At 34.0% G+C, this 22,314-nt stretch overlaps 1 protein-coding gene and 1 long non-coding RNA gene across 3 annotated transcripts in view; one reads left to right on the forward strand and one right to left on the reverse strand.

Moving 5' to 3' along the window:
- Positions 1-16,182, forward strand: part of LOC149802129 (uncharacterized) — a 65,883-nt gene extending 49,701 nt beyond the window's left edge. For both annotated transcript variants that reach the window (XM_089956528.1, XM_089956529.1), the window contains exon 8: positions 9,890-16,182. In XM_089956528.1, coding sequence (XP_089812654.1) covers positions 9,890-9,903 — 14 coding nt within the window. In that variant the 3' untranslated portion in view covers positions 9,904-16,182. The remainder of the gene's footprint in view (positions 1-9,889) is intronic.
- LOC149802128 (uncharacterized) overlaps positions 1-22,314 on the reverse strand; it is a 145,578-nt gene that overhangs the window by 80,687 nt on the left and 42,577 nt on the right. The gene's annotated exons all lie outside the window — the stretch shown is intronic.

Raw genomic sequence — 22,314 nt, forward strand, 5'->3', positions numbered from 1 at the left:
GGGATTCATCAAGGCCATCTGGCTGAGACATATCTATGTGGTGTAGGGATGCATCAAGGCCGTCTGGCTGAGACATATTCATATGGTGTAGGGATGCATCAAGGCTATCCGGCTGAGACATATTCATGTGGTGTAGGGATGCATCAAGGCCATCCAGCTGAGACATATTCATATGGTGTAGGGATGCATCAAGGCCATCTGGCTGAGACATGTTCATATGGTGTAGGGATGCATCAAGGCCTTCTGGCTGAGACATTCATATGGTGTAGGGATGCATCAAGGCCATCTGGCTGAGACATATTCATATGATGTAGAAATGCATCAAGGCCATCTGGCTGAGACATATTCATATGGTGTAGAAATGTATCAAGGCCATCTGGCTGAGACATATTCATATGGTGTAGGGATGCATCAAGGCTATCCGGCTGAGACATATTCATATGGTATAGGGATGCATCAGGGCCATCTGGCTGAGACATGTTCATATGGTGTAGGGATGCAGCAAGGCCATCTGGCCGAGACATTTATATGGTGTAGGGATGCATCAAGGCCATCCGGCTGAGACATATTCATATGGTGTAGAAATGCATCAAGGCCATCCGGCTGAGACATATTCATATGGTGTAAGGATTCATCAGGGCCATCTGGCTGAGACACATTCATATGCCATATCAAATAAGTTCTTTCCTCTGAATCAGTACAAAACACAAATGTGTTTTTGTTTTTTTTTTACACTTTCTACACTTTCTAAATAATTTTAACTTTATGAATGAAATTCAAAACAAACTTGGATTTATACAAGTTCAACTCACTGCCTTTCAAATATATCTTTGTGCAGATGTCAAAGAAGTCAAAATGGGTCTATAGATTTTGTCCTTATTATACTGTACATAAGGCCTAAGTTGCAATCGATACAGAAATTGTTTTTATCATACTTTACTGTTTTTAATGGTTTTGTGAACTTATTTCTTTCCAATCCAGGTTTTGGATGTATCTGAAGAATATCTTAAATGATGCCAGTTCAGTATCTTGCATACTTTTTATTTTTAAATAACTTAATTGAACTTATTATGGGTACATCTTGACATTGTTTGAGACAATGAACTTGGCTTGTAGGAATATCTTAACCTTGTCTGAGACAATGAACTCATTTTGTGGGATATCTTGGCCCGGTTTGAGACAATGAACTCAGTTTGTAGGTACATCTTGACTTTGAGAAAATGAACTCAGTTTGTGGGTACATCTTGACATTGTCTGACACAGATGAACAAAAACCAAGGCAGACGCTCTAACCACTATTCAGTCATAGCATGTTATTGACTTCTCCTCAGGAATTGAATGCTTTCTTTTGAACCTTCTTTTATTTAGACTTAACTGAAATGTGTATGATACATTATGAGTTTGGTTAGTAAAGTAAAGTTTCCAAAAATTACTGTGTGAATGCACAGATTTACAATATATGAAAATTAAATGAAAATATGATGTCATATATTTTACTTCGGGATATTTCTTTTCTATCAGACATTAATTTCCTATCCAGAAACCTAATCATTGATATCTGACATACTGGTATAATCATTGATATCTGACATACTGGTATAATCATTGATATCTGACATGCTGATATTACTGAAAAAATGTTGATATTAAAATAAGATCCTGGATAAGAGGATTCATAACTGTCATTCTATTAGTCATTTATTGAATATGGTTTAAATGATATATTCATGTCATTAGCCAGTATGGAAATCACATCCATTTCAACAAAATGTCCATGTAATGTTAAATATAAGAACGGTGAAAAAGAGAAAAATTTACTGTATGAGTTTTAAAAACCAACAGCAATTAGTATTTCGGTTCAGAATTATGTTTTTTTTGAGTGGTAATAAGCTTAGCCAACCAGATGCTAGATAGCCTCAGTAACTGTGTTGCTGATAGCTCATTGCTCATTTAGCCATGTACAGGATTACATTGTTTCACCACTTGAGAGGTCCCTGTCAAGAAAGGCTCATTTAGCCATGTACAGGATTACATTGTTCCACCACTTGAGAGGTCCCTGTCAAGAAAGGCTCATTTAGCCATGTACAGGATTACATTGTTTCACCACTTGAGAGGTCCCTGTCAAGAAAGGCTCATTTAGCCATGTACAGGATTACATTGTTTCACCACTTGAGAGGTCCCTGTCAAGAAAGGCTCATTTAGCCATGTACAGGATTACATTGTTTCACCACTTGAGAGGTCCCTGTTAAGAAAGGCTCATTTAGCCATGTACAGGATTACATTGTTCCACCACTTGAGAGGTCCCTGTCAAGAAAGGCTCATTTAGCCATGTACAGGATTACATTGTTCCACCACTTGAGAGGTCCCTGTCAAGAAAGGCTCATTTAGCCATGTACAGGATTACATTGTTCCACCACTTGAGAGGTCCCTGTCAAGAAAGGCTCATTTAGCCAGGTACAGGATTACATTGTTCCACCACTTGAGAGGTCCCTGCCAAGAAAGGCTACCCTTTAATCAGGTCATATTGCTTAGAGCTAAAATTGCATACTAATAATATTCTGTTACCCTCACCAGCAGCCACCCTTTATGTAAGGCCACAATTACGTTACAGAAGGAAGGGCATTAAAAGATGCATACAGCTGCAGAAAATTGTCTGAATGATGCTGAACATTTTCTGCAGGTGTCATTCCAGTGTAAAATAACTGACCATGAAAGAACACTACACCATATAAAAATCAAACCAGTTTCCAGTTAGGTAGGACAGAGAAATTAATCTTAACCCTCCTCAAAACTCTTTTTAGCTCAATGATTTGAAAGAATAGGTAGAATGGAGAAGTTAATTTTAACCTTGAAACTCATTTTAATTCAATGATTCAAAAGAATAGGTAGAATGGAGAAGTTAATTTTAACCTTGAAACTTGTTTTACTTCAATGATTCAAAAGAATAGGTAAAATGGAAAAGTTTATTTTAACCTTGAAACTCGTTTTAATTCAATGATTCAAAAGAATAGGTAGGATGGAGAAGTTAATTTTAACCTTGAAACTCGTTTTAATTCAATGATTCAAAAGAATAGGTAGGATGGAGACATTACCGTATATACTAGCATATAAGCCCATTTGTATATAAGCTGACCCCCAAACTGAACAGGTATAAACACTAAAAAGTGCATGACCCTTGTATAAGCCAACTTACAACTCCAAGGCATCTCAAGATGCACATAGTAAGTTCTAAATGCATTTATTTAGGCAAACTTGTATTTAAAAAAATTACATGTATACTTATCTCGAGGTTGGCGTGCATGATTATTAAAAAGAAATGGTATAAACTTGTTTGAAAAGTAATTTATTTAATTTTCTGTTTTCTTTTAAAGTTTCGGAAACAATGCTTCGAAAATTATGCTAATACCATTAAAGCTGAGTTGTAGTTTGCTTTGGTGTAAGCAACCTTACACCATACCTGTCAACTTTCACTCCAGGAGGGAAAAAGATCCTGATTTTAGGGGTCGCTCCACGCCTACCTTTTGATTTCATAATATCTTCCAATGTTTGCAGAGAACTCCTGATTATTACATTGTCTTCGATTTTCATTTCTTCTAAACAAGAAAAGTTCTACATGTTCTGTTGTATCACCTGTGAATTATTGTTGTGATGAAATAGTTTTTTTAGTATAAAGAATTCGCTTCTTCACTAAATAGAATGTTCAGTTTAAACATTATTCATGTAAATTAATGATTTTTTTTTACCTCTACAATAATACAAAAATAAGAAAATAAGCCAGAACAAAAAGATAAACCACAACAATAAAATTGTCCACAATTTATTTCAATCCCAAGAGTGATCACTACGAATGTTGTAACTCCATGTGCTATATAGCTCCATTCCCACAAAAGAAACTTACACAAGTGAACACCTGGCATCTTTATACCGTACATACTGATGTTAAACTGGTATAGTTACTGATCAAAATTACCTGTTATCACAAGCCACTTTCAGGGTTTTAATGATTAACTGGCCTGTACTGCTGTCACAAAACGAAAGACAAATTCGCCGACTATCTACATAGGAGAAATCAAGCTTTCCATTGTGCGGAAAGTTATGTTTGTTCAGCTAAAACACAAAACTAAAATTGATTGATGTTGATCTTAGTTGATCTCTAATGTTTGGAAATAAGTAAGGATTTAAGTGACGCTATGCATGCTTTGCTCTGTGTAAGTACTGTACATTATAGTTCAGCATGGTCTCCCTGGTAAACTCAACCGGCCTGCGAATTATGAAGTCTGTATTCACCTTTATTTAACTTCGTGTTTGAGAAATCAGAAAATATGCACATGCAAAATAGTAACAAACTCATAGTACTTTATAACAGTTTAATAATTGTTGGGTCTCCGAAAGTTACTGTTTTTAGTTACTTTTTTTTACATGCCTATGTCTTAGGACACAGACAAAATTATTGTTTCGTGTTCCAAGATTTACAGCCATTACAATAGTCAACAAAAAAAAATTTAAAACTGTCAAGTTTACACATTGGCCCATGGATTTGTAAACTTCGAGGCCTTTAGTTTTTCCTAAATTATTCGGCTTATATGCGAATATATACTATAATTTTAACTTTGAAATTCTTTTTAATTGATTGATTCAAAAGAATAGAGTTTCTCACTGTTGGCATTCATATCCCACTAAGTTAAAGCTTGGGACAAGTCATAATTCATATCCTACAAGTTAAAGCTTGGGTCAAGTTATAATTCATATCCCACTAAGTTTAAGTTTGGGTCAAGTCATAATTCATATCCTACAAGTTAAAGCTTGGGGCAAGTCATAATTCATATCCCACTAAGTTAAAGCTTGGGGCAAGTCGTAATTCATATCCCACATAGTTAAAGCTTGGGTCAAGTCATAATTCATATCCCACAAGTTAAAGCTTGGGACAAGTTGTAATTCATATCCCACTAAGTTAAAGCTTGGGACAAGTTATAATTCACATCCCACTTAGTTAAAGCTTAGGGCAAGTTATTACTCCCATCCCACTTAGTTAAAGCTTGAAGGCCGTCCATTTAGTATGTACGCATGGAGGGGGAAGGGTTAACCCAAATGCATATGCTTGCATATGGGGGGGGTCTACTGATAATGTACGTACACATAGGAATTGGGGGGAGGTGAAACCTCAATAATAATTTGTCTAATATGTACTAACCTGTTCGACTGGTTCAGTCAGCATTTGAATTTTAGCGGACACTAGACAAACTGTTTAAAGTCACACAGCTTTTTTCTTTGATGCAGCCAGACATTCAGTGTTGGTGGACTATCTGTTTTATTAAACATTTTAATATTATTAATCCTTTATGGTTTCTGTGTGGATTAAATATAGGCCGTTCTATAGAATTCTGGGGGTGATGGTGTAAAAAAGTATGCATGTGTATAGGGAGGGAGGGAGGGGTCAAGCTTTGCCAGATTTTTGCATACATACGAAATGGATGGCCCCTTGGGGCAAGTTATAATGTTGCATGTCTTTTTCGATTTTCATGAGGTTTTTTATGTACCTTGATCTTTTCATTCTCATTAACCTTAAATAAAAAATAAATCAGTTTAAGTGATGAAATTAAAAAATTTGGACTATCCTTTTATAGTTAGTTATTAAGAGACCTGTCTGTTTTTTTTTAAATTTTCTTTTACCTGAGTTTCTCAGGAATTGTTTATAGTAGGAGGATACAATTTGGTAAAGGCATGGATTTCTAAGAGTTAGATTTGATCATTTAAACAGTAGGTCACAGTGATCTGCATTTATGTGTCATGAAACTGACATTGCAAATGTTTTCAATGATTTTTTCACCAACATTAGCACAAAGTTAAAAGAACCAGTGATATAAAACAACTTTAATGAACTGACAAAGTTCTGCAGCAGCAAAATCTCTAAGGAGGTATGTTTCCCTATCCCACCAGTATCAAAAAACTTTGTTAAAAAATGTCTCGGTGAACTTGATACCAAGAAAGCTACAGGACTTGATCAGATTGGTCCACGACTCATTAAATCTTCTGCCTTTGCTATTGTAGATAGCATAACAGTCATAATTAATTTAAGCATTGCAATCTAATCTGTCCCAAAATATGGAAAACTGCAAAAGTAACTCCTATTCACAAATCTGGTTCTAAGGGTGTTGCTGATAACTACCGACCAATCTCAATACATGTGCTACCACACTTGTCAAAACTGATTGAAAAACATGTCCATGACTCATTCATGTCATATTTAACCAAACACTTGCTGTTACACCCTAATCAATCAGGCTTTAGACAGAACCATTCCTGTGAGACTGCCTTGATCTCCCTAACTGATAAATGGCTTCAAGCACTTGACCAAGGTAGAATAATAGGATCTGCATTTGTAGATTTCAGGAAAGCTTTTGACATGGTGGATCATGAAATCCTTTTGAAGAAACTGAAAATCTGCCAGTGTGATGAAAGAACAATTAGATGGTTTACTTCTTACTTAAGTGAGAGAACACAGCATGTTTACATAAATAATGTTCTGTCTGAACCTGAAAAAATTAGATATGGAGTACCACAAGGCTCAATTCTAGGTCCATTACTATTCATTTTATTTATTAATGACCTACCACTTTTACTAAGAGACTCAATATCATCTACAGATCTCTATGCAGATGACACAACATTGTCAGACATCCAAAACACAAAGCATGAGCTTGAAATTTCTTTACAGAATGCCTTAAACAAACTGGAAAACTGGTATACATGCAATGGCATGGTGGTAAATACTGGTAAAACTAAAATTTTACTTGTCTCAACATGGCAAAGAAGGACAAATCTTGATAGTGATGAACTATGTCTGACATGGAAGGATAAAAATTTGCAAATGGTCTGTCTGGATAGACTACTTGGTGTTCTGGTAGATAATAACCTATCATGGACTGAACATATCAAACATATCAGTAAAAAAGTCAATTCAAGTTTATGGCTTCTCAGTAGGATAAGACATTTTCTCCCTGAAAGACACAAAAAACTTTTATAACAGTTACATACAACCCTCTTTGGGCTACTGTAATACAGTATGGGTAATTCAAATGATAAAAACATAGCAAAGCTGGCACATCTTCAAAAAAGAGCATTTGGGCTAATATCAATCCAGAAAAAAGCAAGGAAAATTTAGCTGGTAGGTTAAAAATATTACCTGTTAAAGACCAAATCTGTTTGAGAAAAGCCAAATTAATTTACAGGATATCTCATAATAGTGCTCCTGAATATTTACAATTACTATTCCAGCATAGGCTACCTGGTAATACCTCCCACCTGCGATCCATGTCTACCAAACAGTATAAAATTCCCAAACACAATAAGGAGTTATTTTAAAAAAAGTTTCCATTACTCTGGAACTCTGCTCTGGAATAGTATTCCAGTTGAGATTAGAAATGCCTACTCTAGTTCCTTCTTCCAAACCCAATGCATCCAGTGGCTTCAGAGATGCAGCTAAAATAAATAAATTCCTTTGTATGAGGGCCTCAAGGTAGATTAGTTTTTAGCTAATTGAGTTACCCTCTTTAAATAAGGTCATTATTATTATTATTATTATTAATGAATTTGGCTATTTGTTGGATTTAATTTTCTCAGGCATCATTCATAGTGAATCCATGAAACTTTGTGAAGGTATGTTCTCTATCAGTGACATGTACATGTAATCAGTTTGAAAGTCAGTAAGTGTGACCTGTATTACATTATTACACGATTCAGAGGCTTGTTACTTTTACATTTAATTTTTAGGTATCGTATTAGAACCATGAAAGTTGACTATGAAATGCACCTTTATCAGCAGTATGCCTTTCTTTTCAAAATAAGATGACTTGTGGCCTATATTTGATGCAGCTCTGAAGGTCATATGACGCAAATCCTAAATGATATAAAATTGATGTTATAGTTGTACTTAAATGTAAATTTATTTGTTGAGTAATTAAAATTGGTAACAACAAATATGGCTCAAGAAGAAAATTAATTTAACATTTAGAGAATTCAGATTGCAGCTTTCCCACATGGTAGGTTAATTGTCTAGCAATATTGTGTTTCTAAATTTTGTATGGCATCAATGCAGATGAATAACTTTATCCCAATTTTTTTTTAAAGGCAGAAAGGTTTGGTTTGATGTGTTATAGTGCAGCAGGTTATTGGTTATTTAGTGCTGATGCAGTTCACTTGAGTAAAGAGCCTTGTCCATGGACACACCATAGTAGCCGACCTGGACTAATCAAACTGTAGGATTTGAACCCACACCTTTCAGTCACATGTACAGCACACTAACCCCCAGACTAATGTGACTCCTAAAAATAAACGTGATAAATTACTATATTAGCATGAAAATTTAATCAGGTCATCCACATACGCATACAAATATGTGTACCAATTTTAATTTAAAATAAGAAAAGAATTCTTTATTTCAGACTACATAATCCTTACATCAGAATTACAAGATATAAATAGTTTGTCTGCCTCATGTGCAGGTCTGTAACATTTTAAAATGTGTAAAACTGATTAATAAATTGCTGTAATTGTCTGATATAATCTAATCAGGTCATCTACGTAAGGATTCAGATATGGAAGCAAAATTTAAAATGTCTGTCTTGAGTGGTTTCTATATTACATTGTGGATAAGTTTCTTAGCATGGTAGAGGTACAGATCAATGTACAGACATGTATATATGGACAGATCAATGCACAGACATGTATATATGCACAGATCAGTGGGGAAATAGCAAGCATGGAATGGTAGAACAAGCATTTGGGCGTAATAAGCATTGGGGGGGATAATATACATTAGCAGAATAAGAAGCATTGGGTGAATACAAATTGATTTTGAGAAACAAAGATAATTACTGTATACATAAGGAACATTATGTGCATTTGAAAAGTGATGCGATGAATTCAGATGACTAGGCATGTTGATAATGTTTAAATGTATGCACAAATTATCTTGGGTTGATATTTTGCCTCATTATAATGGACACATGATCATAGAGGAAAATTTTGTATTTCATTTAATTGATTTGTATACATGTTTGAATGTCCTTAATAAATACATTGCACAAATGTCCTTTTAAAAACAAGTTTTTTTTAAGCATGACTTTTATATACATCTTTTATTGTTCCTTATTGATAGTTTTAATTTTCAGTTTAATTTATAGAAATGTTTTTTAGTGTCCTTCATTAATAGTTTTTTTTTTTAAATGACCTTTATAGATATGTTTCTTGTGTCCATTATAGACAGATTTTGTAGCATCTTATATAGACAGGTTTCTTGAGTGGCTTTTATAGTAATGTCTTTTTAGTGTCCTATATACCATTTTTTGAGTATCATTTATAGACATGTTTCATGATTGATCTATATAGACAGGTTTTTATAGTGTCCTTTATTGCTTGGTTTTTAGAGTACCCCACATAGACATGCTTCATGATTGGTCTATACAGACAGTTTTTTTTTATAGTGTCCTTTATTGCTTGGTTTTTAGAGTACCCCCATGTAGACATGTTTCATGATTGGTCTATACAGACAGGTTTTTTAGTGTCCTTTATTGCTTGGTTTTAGAGTACCCCATGTAGACATGTTTCATGATTGGTCTATACAGACATTTTTTTTTTAGTGTCCTTTAACGCTTGGTTTTTAGAGTTCCCTACATAGACATGTTTCATAAATGACCTCTATTAATAGGTCCTTTATAGACAGATCTACTGAGTGTCCTTAATTGATAGGCATTTCAGGTGTCCTTTATGGATAGGTTTCTCAAGTGTCATTTATAGATAGTGTGTTTGAACAATTTTTTACTGAGAGGATACATTAGGGCTGAATTTCCAAATTGGTTTTTTAAATGCTTTTCTACTTCTCTTTCTTCAGATGAACTTGACTAAAAGAAGATGGAGGAATTCCTCGTTCTGGAGTTTTAATTCTTGACCAACAGCGGAACCTAGTTGAATGGGAACAAGTGGGCATGGACAGTTTTAATAATAGTGACCATTCATTATTTGATCCCATCAACAGAGGTTGGAGGAGAAAAGCATTATCTGCAGACATTCTGTACAGTATCATGATTTTGATGTGTCTGTATTTTCATCAGGTCCGATTGTCCTGCATGTACAAGGATGGAATTCTCAGGTTTTATACTTTGAGTGTGCTTATTATAAGACAGAGAGAACCTTAGTACTTGCCAAAATGTTGTAAAAATGCAGCGGTGGGCTTATCATTGATGATGGGTTTATCATGGTATATGTATGATAATTTTAAAAGACACTAATTATGATTTTTAGCTCTCCTGGCTGTAAGGTAAAGTTAGCTTATGGTATGTCTTTGGATCTGCCATGTGTCTGTGATCATGTTACCATTCCTAATTCAATATATCTGATCCAGTTTCAGTCAGATCAGTATCATCAAAGTCTCGTATGAGTTTGCAAATGACCAAGAGCTGATCTTGCTTCTAATTGGTTAACCGTATTACCACCCTAGAGGTCATATTTCTGATCTCATTTTGATCAGACTTGGAAAATCTGCCTATGTCAAAGATCTTGGATGAAGTCAAGAATGAGCAGGATTCTCACAAACTAAACAGATGATCTTGCATCTGATTGGTCGAGCTTGTTACCACTCTGGAGGCTGCATTTCTGATCAGATTTTGATCATACTTGGAGTTGATGCATATATCTTTAAAAACTCGGACAAGTAATAAGCAAGATCTGTGCATACTGATTTAAGATTGGATCTTGCATCTGATTGGCTGTGTCCTTCTGGAGGTCATATTTCTCATCCAGTTTTGATCATACTTTGAATATATGCACATATCATTAAGCTCTTGGATGAATTGGATTATGAGCCAGATCCATGGATACTAATTCAGCGTGACGATTTTGATCAAAACTGGAATAAACACTTATAGCATCAAGGTCAAAACCAGTATCAAAAGTGAATAGGATTCATGCATATTAATGAGGTGATCTTATACATGATTGGCTGAGCTTCTTGCTACTCACTCATTTTAGATCTGATTCTGATCAAACTTTAAAGGTAGTCTTTATTAACAAGATACTTCCATCTGATTGGCTGAGTTTGTTACCTCTCTGGATCTAGAAGTTGGATTTCTCATCCAATTTTTTAAAACTTGGTAAATGGGTTTATATCAACAAGATCTTAGATGACTGAAGCTACAATAAATAAACTGTGCATATTAGTTATTCCATTATCTTTAGAACAAACCTTTATTGGGATATAGTAAAATAGGTAATATCAACATGTTATAATGTTTGGGACATAGTTTACGTAGGTTGTGTTTTAACAATATTGTACTGCAAACAAAATCAATCCCTCATGAGCCTCTTGTCATTTGTGGATTTTTTAAAGCTGAGTTGAGAGTTTTCTTCTCACAGCATTTTGTGACTATTGGACCAGGTCTTTCATTTGTACTTATATATGTGTGATATATACATATCACAAGGATGTGCTAAGCTAGATATGTTAATTGAATGCATGAAACCTGACATCTTTACATATGGAGATGTACTTACTAAAACCAATACATTTTTATAATAATTAGTTGGGTTTTTTTTAATTAATCTCTTTTTCTCACTTTGTTTTTTAAGTGATAATGTATATCTTTCTTTCTATTTCAACATGATGGTTGGAGTTTCTTCCTTAGCTGTTGGTACATCACCAAATTGCTGAATCCTGGAATCAGTTTTAACTTTACACTCATTTGTGTGTGACTCAAATAAATATAATACTTTGATGTACAGTAACTTTACACTTGCGTTGCACTGGAATTATTCTTAATATTCTGCATCCAAGACAAAGTTACTCTTCATCCATTTATCCATGTACTTGATATTGTGATTGCAAATCAGATAAACCTTTTACCAACTGATAGATGTCTCATTGACTGCAGACCTCCAATATGTTATTGTAGCATAGTTACAGACCTGAGCTTTTTGAAAGGCTGCTATGGACGTAACAAAAATGTATCTTCTATGTGGTAGTTAATATTAACAGTGACATACAATTTATGCTAATTAGACACAAAATATATAGAATAAAACTACCAGTTTTTTAGTTATTAATTATATACAACATGACTCAGCCCCCCATCTTTCATCACTTTCATTTTTTATGTTATTTTTAAATATTCAAACGGTAGTACTTTTGAATAGTGCATCACCATGTTGTGAAACACATTCGGAAAACTGGAAAGTTAGAACTTTGGTCCTTCTTTTAGTACCTGGATTTTCTGTTATTTTATTTTTATGTTAGACCATATGATAGAAATTGTGAAGTTAATACTGTGAAATCCGTATTTCTGTTTATGGAACATTTAACATGGCAGCATTGTAGGGTGAAATCCATATTTCTGTCTATGGAAGATTTAACATGGTAGCATTGTAGGGTGAAATCCATATTTCTGTCTATGGAACATTTAACATGGTAGCAGTGTAGGGTGAAATCCATATTTCTGTCTATGGAACATTTAACATGGCAGAATTGTAGGGTGAAATCCATATTTCTGTCTATGGAACATTTAACATTGCAGCATTGTAGGGTGAAATCCATATTTCTGTCTATGGAACATTTAACATGGCAGCATTGTAGGGTGAAATCCATATTCTGTTTATGGAATATTTAACATGGCAGAATTGTAGGCTGAAATCCATATTTCTGTCTATGGAACATTTAACATGGCAGCATTGTAGGGTGAAATCCATATTACTGTCTATGTATGGAACTTTTAACATGGTAGCAGTGTAGGGTGAAATCCATATTTCTGTCTATGGAACTTTTAACATGGCAGCAATGTAGGGTGAAATCTATATTTCTGTCTATGGAACATTTAACATGGCAGCATTGTAGGGTGAAATCCATATTACTGACTATGGAATATTTAACATGGCCACACTGTCGGGTGAAATCCATATTTCTGTCTATGGAACATTTAACATCGCTTCATTGTAGGGTGAAAATAAATTTTGTGCCTTTAATGACTTTGATATTAAAGTTATTTTAAATCATGAGATAAATATGTTTGAAATCATTGTCTTTTTATGATTGCAAAATGGCTTCATATAGCACTTGATTTTCTGTAGGTTTCATTTAAATGGTTCAGTGGTCTCTTCCTACAAAGAACCTCTTTTAAAATGCAGTCATGGTCACTGTTTGAAAACAACACATAACGAGGTTGTGCATAATTAAACCTAATGTCTTATTTTGTCACATCACTGGATATGTAACCCTATTTTTGTGTAGTGTGCACAAAAGTGAGGTTTCATATCAATCAATATGTAACCCTATTTGTGTGCATTATAATGAGATTTCACATCACTAAATATGAAACTATTTTTGTGTAGCATGCACAATAATGAAGTTTCACATCAGTAGATATGTAACCTTATCTTTGTGCCCTATAATGGGTTTCACGTCAGTAGATATGTAACTCTTTTTTGCATTATAATGAAGTTTCACAATGGTACATATGCACCCCTATCTTTGTGCACTAAAATGGGTTTCACATCACACTATATCTAGGAGGCCTGGGTAGTCGAGTTGTCTTAGGCATTTGTCTTTATAGATCACAGACATCTCACCTCTGTCCACATGGGTTTGAGTCTCAAACTCAGCCAACGTGGGTATGTGAGAAAGCTTGCCAGTAGCTTCCCTTGGGTGGGTACTTCTTACATGAGAAATACTGACTTCTATGTATCATGTACTAAAAAATAGCATTAAACCAACAACAACATCAATGAATATGTAACCCTGTTAGTGTGCATTATAGTGAGGTTTCACATGATTATGTATTTTACCTTATTTATGAATTGTACACTATAATGAGGTTTCACATGATTATGTATATTACCCTATTTATGAATTATGTCATGATGTCTCAACTAGTCGCATTATCCTGACACCAGGCTGACCAGTCCTAACACTATAATGAGGTATCACATGGTTATGTATGTGTAATTTTTGAATTTTTGAATTGTACACTATAACAGAACACATCAGCAGTGAGTATGTACTGTTTGCATGTTATCTGGCACAAAGGTGAAACACCTTGCATGAATTGAATTCAGTATACAGAATTATACAAACTTTCTGATCCATTGTAAGCATCTAATAATTAATAATAAATGGTATTTATTGAATCCAGAAAGAGTACAGATGATGTAACATAAAGATTTGAATTAACAAAGAAAGATTTTTAACATATTTATTTACTTAGATTCAGTATCATGAATTACAGTGTGCTAGAACAGTTGAATTTTGATATTTAGTAAAACTGGATCCATTTGAGGAAGATGCATTGATTGATTTTTTAAAATTATGTTCTCTTGGTAGATAAACACTTTTTTAATATTTCCCCAAAATAATGCAAATTGAGTTTTATGAATTCAGCAAACATGAAGTTTCTAATGAGCCAACATCTGTTTTTGTTTTAAAAAATGTATTTACAACAAATAGACCTTTTAAGATGTTTGTTTTAATTTTAATGAGGTCATACATTTTCAGATCTTGGATGCAGTAGATCCATGAATACTAACGAGGTGATCTTATAGCTGATTGGCTGATTGGAAACAACCATTCCTGAAGCCATTATTCTGAACAGATTTTGCTCAGACATGGAATTGGGCTTATATCATAAAGATGTATAATTAATGAGGTGACCTTGCATAGGATTAGCTGAGCTAATTACAGCTTCTGCGATTGTTTCTGACCTAATTTTAAAAAATGATGGTAATCTAGTATTATCAGGATGATGGTAATAAGCTAATATCATCAAGATGATGGTAATAAGGTAATAGTATCAAGATGATGGTAATAAACTACTATTGTCAAGATGATGGTAATAAGCTAATATCATCAAGATGATGGTAATAAGCTACTATTGTCAAGATGATGGTAATAAACTACTATTGTCAAGATGATGGTAATAAGCTAATATCGTCAAGATGATGGTAATAAGCTAATATCATCAAGATGATGGTAATAAGCTAATATTGTCAAGATGATGGTAATAAGTTAATATCGTCAAGATGATGGTAATAAGCTAATATCATCAAGATGATGGTAATAAGCTACTATTGTCAAGATGATGGTAATAAGCTAATATTGTCAAGATGATGGTAATAAGTTAATATCGTCAAGATGATGGTAATAAGCTACTATTGTCAAGATGATGGTAATAAGCTACTATTGTCAAGATGATGGTAATAAGCTAATATTATCAAGATGATGGTAATCAGCTAATATCGTCAATATCTTGGTTGAGCTTTATTATGAGCAAGACCTATGTTTACTTGTGAGGTAATCTTGCATCTGATTGTGTTTTTTTAAAATACCAACCTTGAGACGGTATTATTTACCGGCAATAGGACACGTGGTGAATAACTCTGGTTCATCAGGTCTTGATTGATCATTAGAGAAATTGATGCATATTAATGTTTAGATCTTGCACTTGATTGACTGAGTTTGTCGATGCACTAGCAACTGTATTTCTGATAAAGAATTTTATCAAATATTTTAAATAGCTATGAGCAAGATTCATGCATATTAATTAGGTAATCTTGTACCTGATTGGTTAAGCTTTCATACAACACTAGAGACTTAATTCAAGTATGATATTTCTCCACCTTGTTAAAAAGTTAATGTTATCGCTGTCAAAGACAGATTATGTAATAAGAGGAATCTATGCACATGCATTGTATCTGATAGTGTGAGCTTGTTACCTGCAAAGCTCCAGAAACTATATTTCTGATCCAGTTAATCTCAACATCCTGGATCACTTCAAATATGTACGAGAGACATCTGTGCATATTAATTTTACTTCCATCAGCTGAATGAAATTTGTTTATCAGGATATTGTAAAATAGGTAAATTAACATGATATAAAGTTTGGGAGATATTTTACATTGGTTGTGTAATTACAATACTAAATGAATGGTCAACTGGTAAGTTATATAACCTAGGTGAGCACTATTAAGTCAGACCTCTTTCCTTTAGTATCTATCTCTTTCGACTGCTTCTCTAATTTTCATTCAGTTTTTAAATTGTGATTTTTTGTAATTGTCATTCCATCTGTCAATCTTTCTATCTATCTACTGTAATAGTTACATGGGTTGATGAATACCTGAATGAAGGAATAAACAAATGAGTGATTATGTTGAATCTTGTTTTCCGTTTTCAACCCATTTACCTTTAGTAAATTCCATAGACCCAATGTAGTAGAAACAGGGGGAGTCCATGTAATGTTGCTAGATGGGATTACATATAACAAAAAGATCTATACGACCTAAATAGACAACAAAATAGCAGGCCAGCAATTGAGAGAGAAAACTTTTGCAAACATTTAAACTTCTTAGAAAACTACAGAATTTTGTATGCTCTTTGACCAAATTGAAACTAAAAAAGGCCCCTTTGCAGTTATTATTAGGTGGACTGTTTACTAACCAATGCCTTTGCACTCATTACTAGGTGGGCTGTTTACTAACAAATGCCCTTTGCACTCATTACTAGGTGGACTGTGTACTAACAAATGCCTTTGCACTCATTACTAGGTGGACTGTTTACTAATCAATGCCCTTTTGCACATTACTAGGTGGACTGTTTACTAACAAATGCCCCTTTGCAGGCATTACTAGGTAGACTGTTTACTAACAAATGCCCCTTTGCACTCATTACTAGGTGGAGTGTTGACTAACAAATGCCCCTTTGCAGTCGATACTAGGTGGACTGTTTACTAACAAATGCCCTTTGCAGTCATTGCTAGATGGACTGTTTACTAACAAATGTCCTTTTGCAGTCATTGCTAGATGGACTGTTTACTAACAAATGCCCTTTGCATTAATTACTAGGTGGACTGTTTACTTAAATGTCTCTTTGCAGTCATTACTAGATGGACTGTCTACTAACAAATGCCACTTTGCAGTCAAAACTAGACGGACTGTTTACTAACAAGGGCCCCTTTTGCACTCATTGCTAGGTGGGCTGTTTACTAACAAATGCCCCTTTTCTGTCATATTATATAGTTGGATTTCGTTTCTTTGTACATCCCATTTTCTGACATTTGTTACTGCAGTGATAAACTTTCAAAAACCTGTCACCTGTCTCGGCATATGAATGAGTGTATGGTACTTTAGGTTAAGGCCTACTGTATAGAAAGAAAATAACTCGTCTCACATAAATGTACGTGTTACGTTCAGACAAAAGCAAGTACATTTAAACAAAAATTCATAACACATGCAAATCGTGCACATTCGAGTGTTTAAAGATGAGATGTGAACAAAGTGGTAACGGGAAAGACGGAGACCACCGGTATTACTAAATAATTGTTCTACGAAAATGGGGGACAATAGATTGAGTTATTACAGATTGACGCATATATGGTGTATGTATTTATGTATGTAAAAGTTTCAAGACGAGAGTGAAAGAAGGTGTTTTCCTCTGCAAGACTCGTTTTGCTTGCATGCCACCGTATGATAATCTAGGCCCTATCAAAACTGGGTTTTCCCAACCCTAATTTTACCTGAATTCACAGTGGAAAATCCCGGAATGTAGGACAATCAATCCATGTCGATTTAATTTGCAAGCAATAGAATGAATAAGATACGGACACTTAAAGAAAACATAGCTTTACAATTATAAAAGAATGATAAATGTAGCTAGTTAGGTCAAGCTCTCATCATTTCTCTAAAAATGTCACGACGGCTTTTTCTATACAGTACGTTAAACGTCTAGGATTTAATTAATCTGACTAAAATTAAATTATTTAGTTTTAATCTTAGCTTCAAATTTGGTATGAAAAGATTAATCCAGCAAATTATACTCAAAATTTAGCAATTTTATCATTACAATATAAAGTATTTTATGTCAAGAAATACATTTTAAAGTTTTTCACAAAGTTTTAATAGTTTTAGGTAAGAAAGTCAAATATGGATACTTACGAAATTATACAGTCTGACAAATTTGCTGAAATTTATGACTTCGAAACGTGATGCTGAAAACACTATCATTTTGATATATAAAATAGGAGAGAAATAAAAAGTCGATCAATACGTCGATTCTTCCTCTATTATTTCCCCAGGAAAAAAAAAACGATAACATTTATTGATTATTACTTTATCAGGTTGCATTCATGAAATAATAAAATTAATTCAGTTTCTTTATAAAAAAAAAAAAAACAATTTTTGGGAAGAAGTCACAGTATGTACTAATTATAGTTATGAATGACAAGACCCTAGATCACCTGTACAAATACATGAATGCAGATTGATGCAGTTATGCCTCATGTTATATTTTTTTTTTTTTGAATAAACAAACATTTATTTTTTTATAAAATCAAAGTTCAATAAGTATGCTATCGTACAAGAGTTTTGTTAAGAAACTTTTCAAAACGGTGCATTCTTACCATTTTTTAGAATTTGCTGTAATGTCGGCTCAGAAGGTTCAATGATTTCACAAATTCAGCCACAGAAACCGACAGGACGCACGATTTTCTTTTTTATAGTATGCTTTCAAATCTACTTTCGAGCCATTTCTCATCGTTTTTATTTGTCTAATTCAACTTAGATTGTGGCCGATATTTCTAAACGTCATTAAGGAGCATTGGAAACAATTTGCAAAAATTAAAAATATCGTGTTAACATGTTTGTCTTTTCTGAGAACATCTGATTGTTCTGTAAGATAATAATAAAACTGTATGCTTATTTTATAAATTACGCGATTATTTAAAAAGAAATGTCTTCTTCAGATTATCAGTAGTGATGTGCATCCCGATTAAACTTTTTAAAAGTTTCGATATTTGTCTTTCATACATATTTAATTTATATTTGTCCCAAATATATTGTCATATCCGTGTGCGCTTACTTACAGAATACACTTATTTTCATGTGTAAGTTACTTACAGAATACACTTATTTTCATGTGTAAGTTACTTACAGAATACACGTATTTTCATGTGTAAGTTACTTAGAGAATACACTTATTTTCATGTGTAAGTTACTTACAGGATACACTTATTTTCATGTATAAGTTACTTACAGAATACACTTATTTTCATGTGTAAGTTACTTACAGAATACACTTATTTTCATGTTTAAGTTTTCTAGATTTTATAATAATGGATAAAAATTCCCCAAAATGAGGTGTTACATTTTCTTGGATTTGCTTACCTAAAAACTTTAAGATTGCTATTTTTGCTACAATATTTATCCTGTGTTTTTCAATAACAAACTCAGCTTATCGTGAGATACTGAGACAGTTTTAATTGGGAGTTAAAGGATGTCAGCAATAAATCTGATTAAAATTGTACAAACTTTTACAGTATCTTCAAGTGCTCTTATTATCTTGCACACGCATTTCCTTTTATAGTGTGTGTGTGTGTGTGTGTGTGTGTGTGTTTCTGCTGGATAAACTAAATTATAATGTTTTAGACTGCACGCAGATAAATCAACTATCCCTCCCCAAAAGTGTAAAATAATTTCACTCGCCTTGTATGATCCATCATTTATCCTTGCACCTGTATGGTTTGACATGAATATGCAGTTACCATGGCGACACATAATTCCAGTATTCTTGCATCCTGTGGACAGAATTGGAATATTTCAAGAGTAATGTCGTCATGCTGCACACAACTTTGCAGAAATGTAGACCTTGCTCTGCTGATATTGGATTTTCCACAGTGTCATCTCGTAAATTGAGATTCGGAATTTCCTACAATTCAGCGCACGTGATATTCCGAGCCACGCCCAGTGATAATAATTGACAGTTCCAACTTGTCAATCAGCCGTATGTCTAGCGGCATTTAATGTAGCGGCTGTTAACTCTGACTTTGAGTTAATATAAAAATCAGGTACCTTCAGTGGTTGAGAGAGTTTGAAGCCCCTTGGACCTGGTTATATTGAAATTTTGGAAATGAATGGCAAAGCACGCCTATTTACTTACTATGTAAACATTTAAAAAAAAAAAACAAACTACGTTGCACACAGCGAATTATTATCAGCATTGTTTATTTATATAATAAAAAGAAAGGCGTTTCGAGGTCCCTTAGGGGTTGAAGCCCGGACCATATACCCCTCCCCTCTAATTGGACAGGTACACAATATTACTTAATAATGATCGAGTTGTTGAACTTGTCCCCCCCCCCCCCCCATCCACAATGGATCAAACATAGACAATATTTACTAATTTTAACTGAAATAAAACCTTATTGTAATAAACTGGATACAATTTAGGACACAGTCATACCTTTAAATCCGTACTCAGACCAACAAGTACGACACCCCTTTTTTGCTCCCTTCTTTCTCACATTGCTGGTAGCGGGGGGGGGGGGGGGGGGGGGGGAGCGTAGAAGATCATGTGAAGAGAAAATTGATTAATTCAACGACCACACAAATTAATAAGAAAGGGGTGATATGAAGTGAGAAAACACCACAAATGATCACCCCTAAATCTAAGTGCAATGTACCCTGATACCAGGGTGAACTCATTTATATTTATACAACGAAACTTCTCAGAGGGCAAAAACTAAGTCTTGGATAGATAAATAATTCAAACTCATGAAAATGGATCCTAGAAAATATAATTTTGAAAATGTTAAAAAATACGTGTACCAAGTTCAAATAATCAAATTGTGGTTCATTTATTTAAAATTCTCCAAATTGTCAACTATTCAAATTGTATTCAACCTTATAGAAAAAATAATTTTGAAAATGTTAAAAAATACGTGTACCAAGTTCAAATAATCAAATTGTGGTTCATTTATTTAAAATTCTCCAAATTGTCAACTATTTAAATTGTATTCAACCTTATAGAAAAAATAGTTCCAGAATAAATACTAAATAAATGACAGAATTAACTGAAATCTAAAACTACTGTTGCTGTTGTTTTGGACTTAACGCCATTTTTTCAGCACATGTTGATCTTTACACGGTTACCAATGTAACTAGCGGAGGAAGAAGCCGGGGAAAACCTCGATACAGCGGCATACTTAGGACAGAGTGCCCCCGAGGCGACGATGATGGCCCCGCCAAGGATTTGTTTGCATGTTTATTATATCAGCCTTTTTTTTGCGTCCCAAGATCTCTGGCGCACCCAACTGCCCCACCCCTATAGTACGCTACAGCCTCAATGTTATATTCCAAGATATGCAATGTTATATTTCAAGATATACAATGTTATATTTCAAGATATGCGTCGAACTCAAAGAAGTACTGAATGAAAACAAGAAAAAGCAAAGTTTTATCGTGTGGATTTTATCTTTTATTACTTAGAATGTTTTCAAGAGAGTGGAATTCAAATTACTACACCCCAACATAAACATAAAACTATCAAAATAGGGTGGCAAGGGAAGGAGAAAACTGGGATCCGTTTAGAAGACCATTAAAGAACATTCATTTCATCACTGTCAAAATTGTGGCGTGATTGAAGGAGGACATTAAAATATATTTAGTATCTCTCGTATTCTTACTGATTATCAAAGTGGATTTTAGACCTCACCGCTGCAGCAGCATTAGGGCTCAGATGGTTTCGGGCCACTTACATGATATGTTCTTATTTAGAAATTATAGAAATTGAACAATATCACCACACAGTTTGAAACATCATTTTGGTCTTGGAAAGGGTAACATTTTTTTTTCATATAAAAAGGGCAATAATAATCATGTGACAAAAAAGTCACGGGTCAGAGAGAAATATTTTACTCACAAGACCGGTTAAATGGTTCGTTTCCGGAATAAAAGCTTTTTGTATGGGATGCATTAATTTATCAACGAAATGAATACTCTTATATGATTATCGCGTTTTGCTAATGAACCGAAATGGGACATTGGTCTCACCGTACCGACCGCTCAGGTGGCCTAAGTGGTTAGAGCGTCCGTTTTGGCAATCAGCATTAAGAGGTTAGTGTTATGACTGGTGTCCAGATAATGTGTAGCCTGTAGGGTATATATTTTCTTCATTAACTTCACCTAGATTTCGAATTGACCATATGTTGACGCAAACATTGCATACATTGATTTTTGATTTTTGTAAAGTGTTTATGAAATTTTATTGTAATTTAAATCAGATGGAATATGTTATAAACGTCTTGATTTTTTACTTGAAAGTCTCTCTCTCTCTCTCCTATAAAGTGTAATGCCACTATTTTTATCCAAAAAATGACGCTGATATTAAATAGTCTGAGTAAAATGTTGCAATATGACCAGAAATCTTAGCACATTACATTTTTTTTCTTCAAACCACTTTGCGCTTAGGTTAAAGTTTAAGGAAAACTAAGCAAAATGAACAGTGTTGGA

Source organism: Sinohyriopsis cumingii, chromosome 4 (genome assembly GCF_028554795.1).
Source record: "Sinohyriopsis cumingii isolate HCF-2022 chromosome 4, ASM2855479v2, whole genome shotgun sequence".
In the NCBI taxonomy this organism is placed as follows: domain Eukaryota; kingdom Metazoa; phylum Mollusca; class Bivalvia; order Unionida; family Unionidae; genus Sinohyriopsis; species Sinohyriopsis cumingii.